The 16,267-nt window shown below is 38.7% G+C and overlaps 2 protein-coding genes across 6 annotated transcripts in view; both read right to left on the bottom strand.

Annotated features, from left to right (window-relative positions):
- SBF2 (SET binding factor 2) overlaps nt 1-16,267 on the bottom strand; it is a 440,997-nt gene that overhangs the window by 25,906 nt on the left and 398,824 nt on the right. For all 5 annotated transcript variants that reach the window (XM_057749271.1, XM_057749273.1, XM_057749274.1 and 2 more), the window contains 2 exons: nt 13,978-14,079; nt 12,868-13,053 (listed from right to left, as the gene is read on the bottom strand). In XM_057749271.1, coding sequence (XP_057605254.1) covers nt 12,868-13,053; nt 13,978-14,079 — 288 coding nt within the window. The remainder of the gene's footprint in view (nt 1-12,867; nt 13,054-13,977; nt 14,080-16,267) is intronic.
- On the bottom strand, nt 5,587-6,311 carry LOC130860705 (peptidyl-prolyl cis-trans isomerase A-like). Its single transcript, XM_057749276.1, has one exon. The coding sequence runs from the start codon at nt 6,306-6,308 to the stop codon at nt 5,781-5,783; it is 528 nt and encodes a 175-aa protein (XP_057605259.1). The 5' UTR covers nt 6,309-6,311; the 3' UTR covers nt 5,587-5,780.

The following is a 16,267-nucleotide window of genomic DNA, read 5'->3' as shown; positions in this document are numbered from 1 at the left end:
CCCTTTTTTCAGTTTCACTGAAGTATAATTTAAATATACTAAAATTTCCCTGTTTTAAGCATACAGGTTGATTAGTTTTGGTCACTGGTCATTTGGTTATACATTTGTGTCACCACCACCACAGTGAGGATACTGAACAGTTCCTTCATCCTAGAAAGTTTGCTCATGCCCTTTCAGAGTCCTCCCCTCCCCTGCCTACTGGTTCCAGGCAACCACTGATCTGCTTTTCTACCACTACCATTTTGCCTTTTGCAGGGTCTCCTATAAATGAAATCATATAGTGTGTAGTCTGCAGTCTTTTTTACCCACTTTTTCCCTGTTTTTTATTGTGAAATAGTTGGCATACATCACTGTGTAGGTTTAAGGCACACAGCAAGACCATTTGAATTACATATATTGTGAAATGATTACCACAATAGGTTTAGTTAACATCCACCATCTCATATAGATAAAATAAAAAAAATTTTTTTCTCCTTGTGGTATCTTTTTTCACTGATCATGATTTTAAGACTCATCTTAAAATGCTGCGTGTATTAATATTTCTTTCCTTTTGCTTGCTGAGTAGTATTCCACTGCATGCATATACCAGAATTTGTTTATCTGTTCAACAGCTGATGGACAATTGGTTTTTCATGCTACCCCTTTATACTTATACCCATTCCCCTCCTCCACTATCTCCAAACCCTCACAACCAATAATTTATTCTCTATCGCTATAATTTTGTCATTTTGAGAATATTATATAAATGAGATCATACAGTAGTGACCATTGGAGACTGCTTTTTCTTTACTCAACATCGTGCTCTTGAGATCCATTCAAACTGTGGCTTGTATCAGCAGCTCGCCCCTTTTCAAGGGCAAGTAGTGCTCCACAGTATGGATGCACCACCGTTTGTTTAGCCATTTACCTGTTTTAGGACATTTTCTCCCCTCCCTCCTGCAATTTCTGGCTATTATAAATAAAACTTCCATAATAATACTTTCATATTTGAAGCAAGTTTCTTATAAAAAGCATATTGTTAGATCATGTTTTATTTAGACTATTTCCATTTAATGCAATTATTGATATGTTAGGGCTGAGGTCTGTCATTTTACTTTTTCTCTTCAGTTCTGTTTTTTTTTTCCTTTGTTTTCTTTCCCCTGTCTTCTGTGGATTACTTGAACATTTTTTAGAATTTCATTTTATCTTTAGTGTTTTTTGAGAACATCAAACTGTTATAATTTTTGCTTCAACCATCAAGAATAATTTATAAAGCTCAAGAGGAGGAGAAAAGCCTATTGCGTTTATTCATATTTTACTTTCTGTTGTTTTTTCCTTCCTGATATCCCAAGATTCCTTCTTTTATCATTTATTTTCTGCTTGAAGAATTTCTTTTAGCCATTTACATCTATGATCCAATTCAGGCAAATTTCTGTGAATGATGTAAGGGTCAGGGTTCATACTTTTCTATACAGATATCCAGTTATTCCAATACCACTTGTTGAAAAGTTTCCTTTCCCCATGTCTTGGTTTTATAATTGTTTTCTGTGGGAGAAAGTTGTCTTTAGAGTCTTAATCCCTCATTTGTGAAAGCAGCAGTTAAACTTACTAATTTTAAACTTTATTTCACACTTTGAAATCTGAGGATGTTACCTTAACATGTTATATGAAAAAGGAGCAGTTACAAACTTTTATTTCAGCCATAAAAAATGTTTAAGTTAATTTTAGGATAAAAATATGTGAAACCAAAAATATGCGTATTTTCAAATGCCTATGGATGATATCTTAAAATGCTCAGTAAAGAAATCTGCAAACGGATGCTGTCAGTGTCCACTGACAGTGTAACTGCCCTCAGAGGCTGCTCTGCCTGCTTGTGTTCATGGCAGACTGGAAGTGCTGAGGAATTAATGTCCCTTGGGAGTAGCCTTCATGTTATGACTCTCAGTTGTGTATAAATACCCCAGCCCATAATTCTAGAGTGTGTTTTACACCATTTCCTGGAGCTCCTCTAAGACTGTTCTTTTGCCCATTGGGGCATCTTTGCTTGATAATGTTCATTTTATTAACTCCCTTCTTTGCCCTATTTTTTTTTTTATTAATTTATTTTTTTTTATTATTATATTTTTTTGGGGGTACACCAGGTTCAATCATCTGTTTTTATACACATATCCCGGTATTCCCTCCCTTCCTTGACTCCCCCGCCCCTCGAGTCCGCCCCACCCTCCCCGCCCCAGTCCTCTAAGGCATCTTCCATCCTCGAGTTGGACTCCCTTTGTTATACAACAACTTCCCACTGACTATTTTACAGTTGGTAGCATATATATGTCTGTGCTACTCTCTCGCTTCGTCTCAGTTTCCCCTTCACCCCCTGCCCCCTCCCATACCTCGAGTTCTCCAGTCCATTCTCTGTATCTGCATCCTTGTTCTTGTCACTGAGTTCATCAGTACCATTTTTAGATTCCGTATATGTGAGTTAGCATACAATATTTGTCCTTCTCTTTCTGACTTACTTCACTACGTATGACAGATTGTAGTTCTATCCACCTCATTACATATAGCTCCATCTCATCCCTTTTTATAGCTGAGTAATATTCCATTGTATATATATGCCACATCTTCTGTATCCATTCATTTGTTGATGGACATTTAGGTTGCTTCCATGTCCTGGCTATTGTAAATAGTGCTGCAATAAACATTATGGTACAAGTTTCTTTTGGGATTATGGTTTTCTTTGGGTAGATGCCCAGGAGTGGAATTACTGGATCATATGGTAGTTCTATTTGTAGTTTTTTAAGGAACCTCCAAATTGTTTTCCATAGTGGCTGTACCAACTTACAGTCCCACCAACAGTGCAGGAGAGTTCCCTTTTCTCCACACCCTCTCCAACATTTGTTGTTTCCAGATTTTGTGATGATGGCCATTCTGACTGGTGTGAGGTGATACCTCATTGTGGCTTTGACTTGCATTTCTCTGATGATGAGTGATGTTGAGCATCTTTTCATGTGTTTGTTGGCCATCTGTATGTCTTCTTTGGAGAAATGTCTATTTAGGTCTTCTGCCCATTTGTGGATTGGGTTATTTGCTTTTTTGGTATGAAGCTGCATGAGCTGCTTGTATATTTTGGAGGTTAATCCTTGTCCGTTGTTTCATAGGCAATTATTTTTTCCCATTCTGAGGGTTGCCTTTTAGTCTTGTTTATGGTTTCTTTTGCTGTGCAAAAGCTTTTAAGTTTCATGAGGTCCCATTTGTTTATTCTTGATTTTATTTCCATGATTCTAGGAGGTGGGTCAAAAAGGATCTTACTTTGATGGATGTCATAGAGTGTTCTGCCTATGTTTTCCTCTAGGAGTTTTATAGTGTCTGGCCTTACATGTAGGTCTTTAATCCATTTGGAGTTTATTTTTGTGTATGGTGTTAGGAAGTGTTCTAATTTCATTCTTTTACATGTTGCTGTCCAATTTTCCCAGCACCACTTATTGAAGAGGCTGTCTTTTTTCCATTGTATACTCGTGCCTCCTTTGTCAAAGATAAGGTGCCCATATGTGTTTGGCTTACTTCTGAGTTCTCTATTCTATCCCACTGATCTTCCTTTCTATTTTTGTGCCAGTACCATACTGTCTTGATCACTATGGCCTTGTAGTATAGTTTGAAGTCAGGAAGCCTGATTCCACCAACTCCATTTTTCCTTCTCAAGATTGCTTTGGCTATTCAGGGTCTTTTGCGTTTCCATACAAATCGTAAGATTTCTTGCTCTAGTTCTGTGAAAAATGCCATTGGTAATTTGATCGGGATTGCATTGAATCTGTAAATTGCTTTGGGTAGTACAGTCATTTTCACGATGTTGATTCTTCCAATCCAGGAACATGGTATGTCCCTCCATCTGTTTGTGTCATCTTTGATTTCTTTCATCAATGTCTTAAAGTCTTCTGCATACAGATCTTTTGCCTCCTTAGGCAGGTTTATTCCTAGGTATTTTATTCTTTTGGTTGCAATGGTGAATGGGAGAGTTTCCTTAATTTCTCTTTCTGCTCTTCCGTTGTTAGTGTATAGGAATGCAAGAGATTTCTGTGCATTAATTTTGTATCCTGCTACTTTCCTAAACTCATCAATTAGTGCTAGCAGTTTTCTGGTAGAGTCTTTAGGGTTTTCTATGTATAATATCATGTCATCTGCAAAGAGTGACAATTTTACTTCTTCTTTTCCAATTTGGATTCCGTTTATTTCTTTTTCTTCTCTGATTGCTGTGGCTAAAACTTCCAAAACTGTGTTGAATAATAATGGTGAGAGTGGACACCCTTGTCTTGTTCCTGTTCTTAGAGGGAATTCTTCCAGTTTTTCCCCATTGAGAACGATGTTGGCTTTTGGTTTTTCATATATGGCTTTTATTATGTTGAGATAATTTCCTTCTATGCCCATTTTCTGGAGAGCTTTTATCATAAATGGATGTTGAACTTTGTCAAAAGCTTTTTCTGCATCTATTGAAATGATCATATGGTTTTTATCCTTCAATTTGTTGATATGATGTATCACATTGATTGATTTGCGTATATTGAAGAATCCTTGCATCCCAGGGATAAACCCCACTTGATCATGGTGTATGATTTTTTTAATGTGCTGTTGGAGTCTGTTAGCTAGTATTTTGTTGAGGATTTTTGCATCTATATTCATCAGTGATATTGGTCTGTAGTTTTCTTTTTTTGTGACATCTTTGCCTGGTTTTGGTATCAGGGTGATGGTAGCCTCGTAGAATGAGTTTGGGAGTGTTCCACCTTCTGCAATATTTTGGAAGAGTTTGAGAAGGATAGGTGTTAACTCTTCTCGAAATGTTTGATAGAATTCGCCCGTGAACCCATCTGGTCCTGGGCTTTTGTGTGTTGGGAGATTTTTAATCACTGCCTCAATTTCCGTACTTGTGATTGCTCTGTTCATGGTTTCTATTTCTTCCTGGTTCAGTCTTGGAAGATTGTATTTTTTCTAAGAATTTATCCATTTCTTCCAGGTTATCCAATTGATTGGCATATCATTGCTTGTAGTAGTCTCTCATGATGTTTTGTATTTCTGAGGTGTCCTTTGTGACTTCTCCTTTTTCATTTCTAATTCTGTTGATTTGCATCTTCTCCCTTTTTTTCTTGATGAGTCTGGCTAATGGTTTATCCATTTTGTTAATCTTCTCAAAGAACCAGCTTTTAGTTTTATTTATTTTTGCTATGGTTTCCTTCCTTTCTTTTTCATTTATTTCTGCTCTGCTCTTTATGATTTCTTTCCTTCTGCTCACTTTGGGGTGTCTTTGTTCTTCTTTCTCTAGTTGTTTTAGGTGTAAGGTTAGGTTGTTTATTCGATAATTTTCTTGTTTCTTAAGGTAGGACTGTATTGCTATAAACTTCCCTCTTAGAACTGCTTTTGCTGCGTCCCATAGGTTTTGGGTTGTTGTGTTTTCGTTGTCATTTGTTTACTTTGCCCTATTTTACTTCCCTACACCCCTAATGATGTTTCCTGTCACCACCTCCAAAATAAACTACTTGCATTCAAAAAAAAAAAAACCAAAAAAACAAAAAAGAAAGAAATCTGCAAACAAATGGCCTATTATCAGTTTCTTTTTTTTTGTTTAGTTTTTATTTCATAATCCTAAACTTTTCAATTCAGCTAAACTTGGAGGGGAATAAGGAAAATATGGAACCCAAAGAACTGCAGTGAGAGTACAAAGATTATAGGATATATCAAGCAGATGGGGATGTAGGGGTGCTCTCCTGAGCTACAGAAGGAATGGTCTGGTGGTTAAGATAAAACACAAGTCAAATTTATTAGATTTGTCCACAGTCAGCAATGGTGATCTTCTTGCTGGTCTTGCCATTCCTGGACCCAAAGCGCTTCATGGCTTCCATGATATTCATGCCCTCTTTCACCTTGCCGAAGACCACATGCTTGCCATCCAACCACTCAGTCTTGGCAGTGCAGATGAAAAACTGGGAACCATTTGTGGTGGGGCCAGCATTTGCCATGGACAAGATGCCAGGACCCGTATGCTTCAGGAGGAAATTCTCATCATCAAATTTCTCCCCATAGATGGACCTGCCACCAGTGCCATTATGGCGTGTGAGGTCACCACCCTGGCACATAAATCCCGGAATTATTCTGTGAAAGCAGGAACCTTTATAACCAAAGCCTTTCTCCCCAGTGCTCAGAGCACGGAAGTTTTCTGCTGTCTTTAGAACTTTGTCTGCAAACAGCTTGAAGGAGACGCGGCCCAAGGGCTCGCCGTTGACGGCGATGTCGACCATGGTGGGGTTAACCATGGCTAGACTGCGTGGGAGGCTCCGGGGTGGCGGCATCTGCAAGGCCAGTTTAATTCTTATTTTTAAAAAAGTTGACATGGGAATTCTCTGCCAGTCCAGTGGTTAGGACTCCATTTGCACTGTCACCGTCAATGGCCTGGGTTCAATCCCTGGTTGGAGAACTAAGATCCCACTAACCAAGCAGCATAGCAAAAAAAAAAAAAAAAAAAAAAAACCGACACTGGTTCAATTTAATCCTTACTATAAAAGTTTACATGGGTGACTTGACCTGCCATTCCTCTCATTCCACACTGTTTTGATTACTGTAGCTTTGTAATATTGTCTGAAATCTGGGATAGTTATGCCTCCTGCTTTTTGTCCCTCAGAATTACTTTGGAAGTTCTGGGTCTTCTATGCTTCCATATAGATTTTAAGATTATTTGTTCTAGTTCTGTGAAAAATGTCATGGGTAACTTGATAGGGATCACATTAAATCTGTAGATTGCTTTGGGTAGTATTGCCATTTTAACTATTAATTCTTCCAACCCAAGAGCATGGGATATCTTTCCATTTCTTTGAATCCTCTTTACTTTCCTTTATTAATGTTTTATAGTTCTTAGTGTAAAAGTCTCTCACCTCCTTGGTCAGGCTTATTCCTAGGTGTTTTTTTTTTTTTTTGGGTGCAAAAATTTTGTTTTTTTTTGCATTCCCTTTCAGATATTTCACTGTTAGCATAAAGAAATACAACTGATTTCTGAATGTTAATCTTGTATCCTGCTACTTTGCTGAATTCATTTATTAGATCTAGTAGTTTTTGTGTGGCACCCTTAGGGTTTTCTATATATAGTGTCATGTCACCTGCATACAGTGACAATTTTACCTCTTCCCTTCCAATTTGAATACCTTCTATTTTTCTGACTGCTGTGGACACGACTTCCAATACTACATTGAATAGAAGTGGAGAGAGTGGGCATCCTTGTCTTGTTCCAGATTTTAGTGGGGAAGGCTTTCAGCTTTTCACCATTGAGTATTATATTGGCTATCTGTCATAAATAGCTTTTATTATGTTGAGGTTTGTTCCCTGTATAACCACTTTGGTAAGAGTTTTTATCGTGAATGAATGTTGACTTTGTCAAATGCTTTTTCTGCATCTATTGAGATGATCATGTGGTTTTCTTAATGTGGTATATTACAGTGATATACATATGCTGAACCATCCTTGTGTACTTGGGATGACTCCCACACGGTCATGGTGTATGATCTTTTTTATGTGTTGTTGGATTCAGTTTGCTAATATTTTGTTGAGAATTTTTGCATCTATGTTCATCAAAGATATTGGCCTGTAATTTTCTTTTTTGGTGGTATCTTTGTCTGGTTTTGGTATCAGGGTGATGGTGGCTTCATAGAATGTCTTTGGGAGTGTTCCCTCCTCTTCAATCTTCTGGAAGAGTTAGAGAAGAATCAGTATAAGTTCTTTGTATGTTTGGCAGAATTTGCCTGTGAAGCTGTCTGGTCCTGTAGGGAGTTTTTTGTTTTTTTCTTTTTTTCTCTCTTTCTTTTTTGTAACAGACAATAAACAGCATATATTTAGAGTGTACAATTTGGTGTCCCAATCTCCCAATTCATTCTCCCCCAGCCCTCCCCGCTTTCCCCACTTGGTGTCCATGTGTTTGTTCTCTATACCTGTGTCTCTATTTCTGCCTTGCATTTCCTCTTTCATAGTTGTTAGCATTTGCCTTATGTATTGAGGTGCTCCTATATTGGGTGCATATATATTTATAATTGTTATCTCCTCATCTTGGATTGATCCCTTGATCTTTATGTAATGTCCTTTCTTGTCTCTTGTAACATTTTTTATTTTAAAGTCTGTTTGATCTGATATGAGTATTGCTACTCCAGCTTTCTTTTGATTTTCATTTGCATGGAATATCTTTTTCTATCCCCTCACTTTCAGTCTGCATGTGTCCCTAGGTCTGAAGTGGGTCTCTTGTAGACAGCATATATATGGGTCTTGTTTTTGTATCCATCCAGCCAGTCTGTGTCTTCTGGTTGCTGCATTTAGTCCATTTACATTCAAGGTAATTACTGATATGTATGTTCCTATTACCATTTTCTTAATTGTTTTGTTTTTGTTTTTGTAGGTCCTTTTCTTCTCTAATGTTTCCCACTTAGAGAAGTTCCTTTAGCATTTGTTGTAGGGCTGGTTTGGTGGTGCTGAATTCTCTTAGCTGTTGCTTGTCTGTAAAGCTTTTGATTTCTCCATCGAATCTGAATGAGATCCTTGCTGGGTAGAGTATTCTTGGTTGTAGGTTCTTCCCTTTCATCACTTGAAATATATCATGCCACTCCCTTCTGGCTTGCAGAGTTTCTGCTGAGAAATCAGCTGTTAACCTTATGGGAGTTCCCTTGTATGTTATTTGATGTTTTTCCCTTGTTGCTTTTAATAACATTTCTCTGTCTTTAATTTTTGTCAACTTGACTAATATATGTCTTAATGTGTTTCTCCTTGGATTTATCCTGCCTGGGACTCTCTGCACTTCTTGGACTTGGGTAGCTGTTTTCTTTCCCATGTTAGGGAAGTTTTCAACTATAATCTCTTCCAATATTTTCTCAGGTCCTTTCTCTCTCTTGTCTTCTTCTGGGACCCCTATAATGCGAATGTTGGTGTGTTTAACATTGTCCCAGAGGTCTCTTAGGCTGTCTTCAGTTCTTTTCATTCTTTTTTCTTTATTCTTTTCCACATCAGTGATGATCACCATTCTGTCTTCCAGGTCACTTATTTGCCCTTCTGCCTCAGTTAATCTGCTATTGGTTCCTTCTAGTGTATTTTTCATTTCAGTTATTGTGTTGCATATCTCTGTTTGTTTCCTCTTTAATTCTTCTAGGTCTTTGGTAAACTTTTCGATCTTTGCCTCCAGTCTTTTTTCAAAGTCCTGGATCATCTTCACTATCATTATCCTGAATTCTTTTTCTGTAAGGGTGCCTATCTCCTCTTCATTTAGTTTTTCTGGGGCTTTATCCTGTCCCTTCATCTGGTACAAAGTCCTCTGCTTTTTCATTTTCCCTGTCTTTCTGTGGCTGTGGTTTTCAGTTCCACAAGATGAAATACTGCTGATACTGCTTGATACCGCTGTCTGCCCTCTTGTGGCGGAAGCTATCTAGGAGCCTCCTGTGTGCTTCCTGATGGGAGGGACTGATGGTGGGTAGGGCTGGGTGGGTGGAGCTCAGTAAAGCTTTAATCTAATTTGGTGGGCAGAGCTCAGTAAAACTTTAATCTGCTTGTCTGTTAATGGGTGGGGCTGTGTTCACACCTTGTTGGTTGTTTGGCCTGAGGCCACCTAGTGCTGGAGCCCACAGGCTCTTTGGTGGGGCTAATGGCAGACTCTGGGAGGGCTCACACCAACAAGCACTTCCCAAAACCCCTGCCGCCAGTGCCCCTGTCTCCTCGGTGAGCCACAGCTGCCCCCCACCTCTGCGGGCAACTCTCCAACACCAGCAGGTAGGTCTGGTTCAGTCTCCTATGGGGTCACTGCTCCTTCCCGCTGGGTCCTGGTGAGCACATTTTTTTGTGTGCCCTCCAAGAGTGGAGTCTCTTTTTCCCACAGTCCTGTGGAGGTCCTGCAATCAAATCCCGCTGGCCTACAGAGTCTGATTCTCTGGGGATTCCTCCTCCTGTTGCTGGACTCCCAGGTTGGGAAGCCTGATGTGGGGCTCAGAACCCTCACTTCAGTGGATGGACTTCTGTAGTATAACTGTTCTCCAGTTTGTGAGTCACCCACCCAGCATTTATGGGATTTGATTTTAATGCGATTGCACCCCTCCTACCATCTCATTGCAGCTTCTCCTTTGTCTCTGGATGTGGGGTGTCTTTTTTGGTGAGTTCCAGTGTCTTTCTGTCGATGATTGTTCAGTAGTTAGTTGTAATTCTGGTGCTCTTCCAAGAGGGAGTGAGCGCACGTCCTCCTACTCCGCCATCTTAATCCTATCTCCTTGTTTTTTTAAATTACAGATTCTATTTCACTTTTAGTGATCAGTCTGTTCAAATTATTTCTTCTTGATTCAGTTTTGGTGGGCAGTATATTTCTAGAAAGTTGTCCATTTCTCTTAGGTTGTCAAATTTGTTGTCATAGAATTGTTTATAGTATTCTCTTATTTTCTTTTGTATTTCTGTGGTATCAGCTGAGGTTTCTCCTTTTTCGTTTCTTTTTTCTCTTTGGGTTCTCTTTTCTTCTTGGTGAGCCTGGCCAGGTTTGTCAATTTTGTTTACCCTTTAGAAGAACCAACTCTTGGTTTTATTGATTTTTTTTTTAATCCCTACATGTTCTTTAAGTGTGAATACCACAATTTGAAGATTGTGATTTTAATTTTTAAAGATTTTTATCCATTTTATCCATTTCTATATGCTAAAGGCATTAATAGAAAGTCAACTGCTTCATCTAGTATTCAGATGAATAGAGTGATATTTCAATGCAGGGGTAAAATCGGTTGAGTGTACTTATTAAGACAACACAGGCATCAGTGAGGAGCCTTAAGAACCTTTCAAGCAAAATTTTGACTTTATTACAGTCAAATTGGATGTGAGGAAGAGTAATTCTTTAAGAAATATAGAGCCACTGAAAGTTTCTGTTTGCTTTAAAGATTTTTGTAAGAGTATAACAGCATCATATCTGAGCATTCAGAAGATTTTATTAGCAATTCTACTTAGGACATCCTAGATGGTCTTGATAAAGGGTGGTGAGAGCCTGAACAAGGCTGAACTAGGTGGTCATTCAAATTTTCATTTATTCATTATACATATTTATTGAGGGTCTACTACATTCCAGAGACTAAAATTATAATTGTATTAGATATTAGGGATATGAAAGACTTAACATAACATAGACCCTGCTCCCAAGAATTCTCAGTCTAAAGAGAAGACAAAAGACACATACAAATAGATAGATTCCTGTGTATAGATGCAGATACAAATGAAGGGGCCAGGAAAAGATTCAAAGATTACTCAGAAAGAATCATGAAATAAAATACAGTGCTGAGAACAGTGCCAGGTATATAGTAAGCAGCCAAGAAATATTAGTAATGACTGCAGGTGGTAGTGGGATATAGGCATGGAGGCAGGAAATAGCCTCGTGCACTTGGTTAGCATAGTAAGACAATGTGCAGGATAACAGGTGCTTTCATGAAGAACTCATATGCTTTCACCTATCTAGAAGTGAGAAAAGATGCTTGCTCCTCCCCTTTGGTCTCAATTAAGCTTTCTGTTTCAGAGACAATGGGCTTCAAACTTCTTCCTCATCTCTTTGCCAAAAGGAGTCTCAATAAAAAAGCTAAAATATTCAAACAGGAAGCAAATATATCATTTGCTGCAAAGATTTTAAAAGTATAAGCTCAGCCTTGTGACCAGCTTCCCCAGATGCTACTCAAATCAACTAAAATTATTCAATGGGGCTCTTCTTTGAGAAACTGATTGGAGCAATCAAAAACATAACTTCCAGTGTTTATTATGTGGGGGATGGGGTCCAGGCAGGGGCGATGGAAAAGTCACTGCTGTTGGGTATGGAGTTTGTTTTGGGAGTGATAAAATAATCTGAGATTGCTTGTGGTAATTGCACAGCTCTGGGAATATACTAAAAACTATTGAACTATACACTTTAAATACATTTTTAAAAAATTATGAATTGAATTGATAAAGCTGATCAAGTGATTAACAGAATAAAAACCAAAACAAAACATAACCATACATAAGATGACCTAATTCCAATACTGGTTCCTACTTTTTACATTTCTTTCCAGTAGATAGTTGAGGCCAATGTATTTCAATTTCAAAGAGGCTCACTGTTCTGACAAATATGTTCGACATGCCAGAACCCCTTCACTGTTGTGGTGCAGATGAAACAAGGCTAAAAGTGTCAATCTTGCTTTTCCTAGGCCAATTTAGGCACTGGTGCCAATGCCTTCAACTTGAAAACCTAATGCCATACAATTCTCAAGCCCAATCCTGACCAAGGCCTGAGATGAAGGTAGGAGGGAGCCCAGAGCATTCATATCTGCCCCACTCTCTGCTCCCACTGGGTTGGACTGGATTGTATATCTGGGTTTCTGTCTGGTCTCTTGATTAGCCCTGATTACATCACCCCAGTAGAACTGAGCCACTGCTCTCAATCTCAGAGGCTTGCCTGGTTGGGCCCTGATTCTTTCTCTAGGGGTTAAGTTCCACCTCCTGTATTCTCAGGCACAAGGTAGGGCCCTCCCCAGCTGGGAAGACCACGTGCTGGATTTCAGGCTCTGCCATCACCTAGAGAGTTCTGCTGTTCTACACCAGATCAAACCTTCTTAGAGAACAAGCCCAAATTTGCTCCTTTTCTTAGGAGATGGTTAATTTAGAGTGTTGGCCACTTCACTTAGAAGCCAGCTCAATAGCCAGCTCCACTGTCCTAGTTTCAGAAACCAACTAGTTCTTTTTCTTTTCCATTTCCAGGAATCTACTGAGATTACCAAGTCTCATGGCTGAGTCCAACAGAGTTGTGACAAAGGTACCTGGCACAGCAATACAGTGCTCAATAAATGCTAGTTCTTTTCTTTCTCTCGTATCAAGTTGATTTATGCTTGCTCTACTTACCTGGTGTACACAATCTAAGAACTGTAGGAAAACTGGAGTGAAACCACTGCCCTGACAGCTGAGGGTCAAGCTGCTCCGCTGATTGAATTTATGACCAAAAGAGAGCCACTCTTTTTCGACCAGCATCCGGAAGCCTTCAAGTGTCCTATAAAAGGGATCACTGAGTAACTGAACCAGGGAGGTCACCTAGGGTACAAGCAGGTTGGATACTTCATTACTTTCAGTCCTGAAAAATTCCTTCTGCTAAGACAAAGCACTTCCTTTTAATGACAGCTAATTAACAAGCAAAGGTACCTGGATGACAAATTTGTTCACTAACTGCTCCAGGACAACTAACTGAATTAATTCCACAAACTTTCCATTAAAAACTAAGATTCAAATTCATTTTGGCTATATTTTCCTTCAGAAAATTAAGAATTTAATTCTTGCCTGGCCAGTTTGCTGACTGTGGCCTTCTCCTAGGTTAATTAATAAGCTCAGGGGATCAGTTCAAACCCACATCTACTTTTTGGCAGATGTAGATTAACGTTTTACTACAGATTACACTGTAGAATATAGTTTTCCTTTTCACTCTAGAGTGAGTAAAGAAGGGGCTTACAGAGAACCCAGAGAAAGGACTGACAAAACAAGGGAAGGATGGTCCATGTCCTACACTGCTGGTCACGCTTGCATGATGCATCTGTGGTGTGGGAGCCTGATGCTCTGGCACCAGAGCTCCAGGCTATGTAAGGCCTGGAGGCTCATGGCACAGAGCGTTTTCCTTTTTTCTTTTTTTTAATGCTCTTTATTGGAATATAATTGCTTTACACTGTTGTGCAAGTTTTTGCTGTACAACAAAGTGAATCAGCTGTATTTATACATATATCCCCATATCCCCTCCCTCCCGTGACTCCTTCCTACCCTCCCTATTCCAGCCCTCTAAGTCACCACCCATCATCGAGTTGGGCACAGAGCTTTTTGATGGATACCAGGTGGTGTTTAACTAAGGACTTTCTCTGTCCATAAACACGTTAGTCATTAGACAAAGGATTCATCTGCAGAATTTTAAAATAACCGTATTAAAATACAAATATAAAATTAAATATCTGAAAATATGTTTTAATAATTTACTTGTGCAGTGATGTCCCAGCCTTCTTCCAAACACACCAAAACTGAGGAACCATTCTCAAGTATTTCTGATACAACCACAGCCAGCTGCAATATCCTGTGAAGCTAAGAGATAGTAAAGGAGGCCACAATCAGACCATTTGCTTTCTGAGCACCAAGAATAGACAGACTTGCTATCAACCTTAGATAATCAAACAAGTTGGGGATAAAATATTTGGACAAAAGAATATAAATTTTAAATACTCAAAGTTCTTTGTCAAAATCAAGATTAAACACATTATAAGACAATGAGTTCAAGTGATACTTAACTAAATAAACTGACCTTACATGATTCCCCTCAAAGCAGAAGAGCTATAATTCTATCCAGCGGAAAAGACTGAGGTTCTACGTGGCCCTCGCAACATACTTATTGGATTTAAAATTTGTTCTTATATGATGTAGTAAGTTCTATTTCAGACAGCTGCACAACTTTTAAATATACTAAAAAATACTGAATTTTACATTTTTTTCATTTTAAAAACCTCTAATATTAAAGAAAATATATGTACAAAAAAAAATCTCAGGAGAAATAAAAATATTACAAAATATATATAATGCATCTCCCCAGAGAAATTACAAAAAGATATTGCTTCTATCAAATGTGAACTGCGCACTTAAATATTTGTACTGCATATTAAATGGGAAAAAACTTGTATTTGTGCTCAGCTTTTTAAGCCAAGCCAATTGACTCCAAATCCCTAATGAACAATTAGGGTGTGAGTACAGCATATAGATTTCAAAACTAAATGTGTAACATTCTGGTTTAAAAAAATTCTTAAGCATCACTTGATATAATTTGTAGAATGAATCCAACTCTGAACTAAAACAAAACATCCCCACCCCCATATTTTAAACAGAGCTAGGCTATTTTAAATACAGGAACAAGGCACATGTCCTCTCCAGGAATGGGAAGCTCCTCACTCACTGTTCCTATAACACAACTACCACCAGGCCTGAATTCTCTTGGGCTTTAGCATTTGCTGAGTTAACTTTTAAACTGCCAAGATTCCAAATGGGGCAATGTTTTCCATTGTTTTTAGTCACTAACTTCTGATATGGATCCACTTTGAAGTAAGGAGCAGAACACAGAATAGCAAAAACGTAGATAGACAGGTTGGGTCATGGGAACACATTGGGGATGGGGCTCATCGCTTAGGGACAGAAGGGAGTACTGATCAGCTCCTTCCATGGGTACTCAAAGTATCCTGAATTGCCTTAACAGTAATTCACATAGCCTCATATAGATTTATAGCTAACTGTTAATGTGGCTGTTTTCCTAGAGTTTAAGTACCTTGAGAATAGTCACTGCCCTGGGTACTTACATCATTTCCTGGCTTTTTTTTTTTTTTTTTGCTTTTTAGTCCAATGTACCATGGTAAACAACCCTTTTTCCTCCTCAAGAGAGGCAGGAGAAAAAAAAAAAGAGGCGGGAGGCTTGGAGGCTGATGTGGACAGGGGATAGAGGGGCTGTGCATTCCTGCAGGGGGAGAAGGAATTATGGACACAGCATCAGGGGCCTAAAGACAAGGCTGAAAGCTTATTGCAGAGAGGCTCTTGGCCAAATATATGCATCAGTGTCTAAAACATGCATGTCATAAATACCTTCCTTTCTGTGGTTTGGAAGAAATATGGGTTATGTGTGCTGGCACACTTATTTCTCCTTAATTTCTCAGTAAGAGTTCAATTAAAAATGTCCCAAGCATATATTTTACCATAATTAAGAAAAAACCAAACGAACTGTTAAAAAAACAGATAAACTTTAAAAAACAAAAACAAAAAGCATCCCAAGCTTGACTTAGCTGAAGGAAGGATATGTGGTTTTCCCTAAACCTTAGGTAGGCTTCAGGGCATCCAATGTGCCTCTGGTGGTCTGGTTTGGGAGTGAATCCACAATCCAGAGACACAGTATAGGCACAGACAAATAGAAAGGGAGAAGGTAAGAGGAAAAGCCCCTTGGAGTCACCTAGAAATCACATTCTGTCCTGGATCTGCACTCTGTTAACAACAGAGCAGGAGCCCGATAAATACATGCTGTTTAAATTTGTTGTGTATCAAAGTTTCCATCTAAAAATAATAATCTCCTTAGCATCCTATGGAGACCAAGTGTCAACAAGAGAGAGGGAGAAACCCAGGGATGAAGAATTCTACCCCTTCATCTCCTATATTACATGATTCCCTGGACTGAAAGGCCTTTACAAAGGGCACACAATAAAGGGAGAATGTCAGGTAGTGGGGGAACACAATATTTTTTTCC

The sequence above is a fragment of the Hippopotamus amphibius genome, chromosome 9, assembly GCF_030028045.1.
Source record: "Hippopotamus amphibius kiboko isolate mHipAmp2 chromosome 9, mHipAmp2.hap2, whole genome shotgun sequence".
NCBI classification, from domain to species: Eukaryota; Metazoa; Chordata; class Mammalia; order Artiodactyla; family Hippopotamidae; genus Hippopotamus; species Hippopotamus amphibius.
The sequence above is the reverse complement of the archived record's forward strand: the minus strand, read 5'-3'. Positions and strand labels throughout refer to the sequence as shown.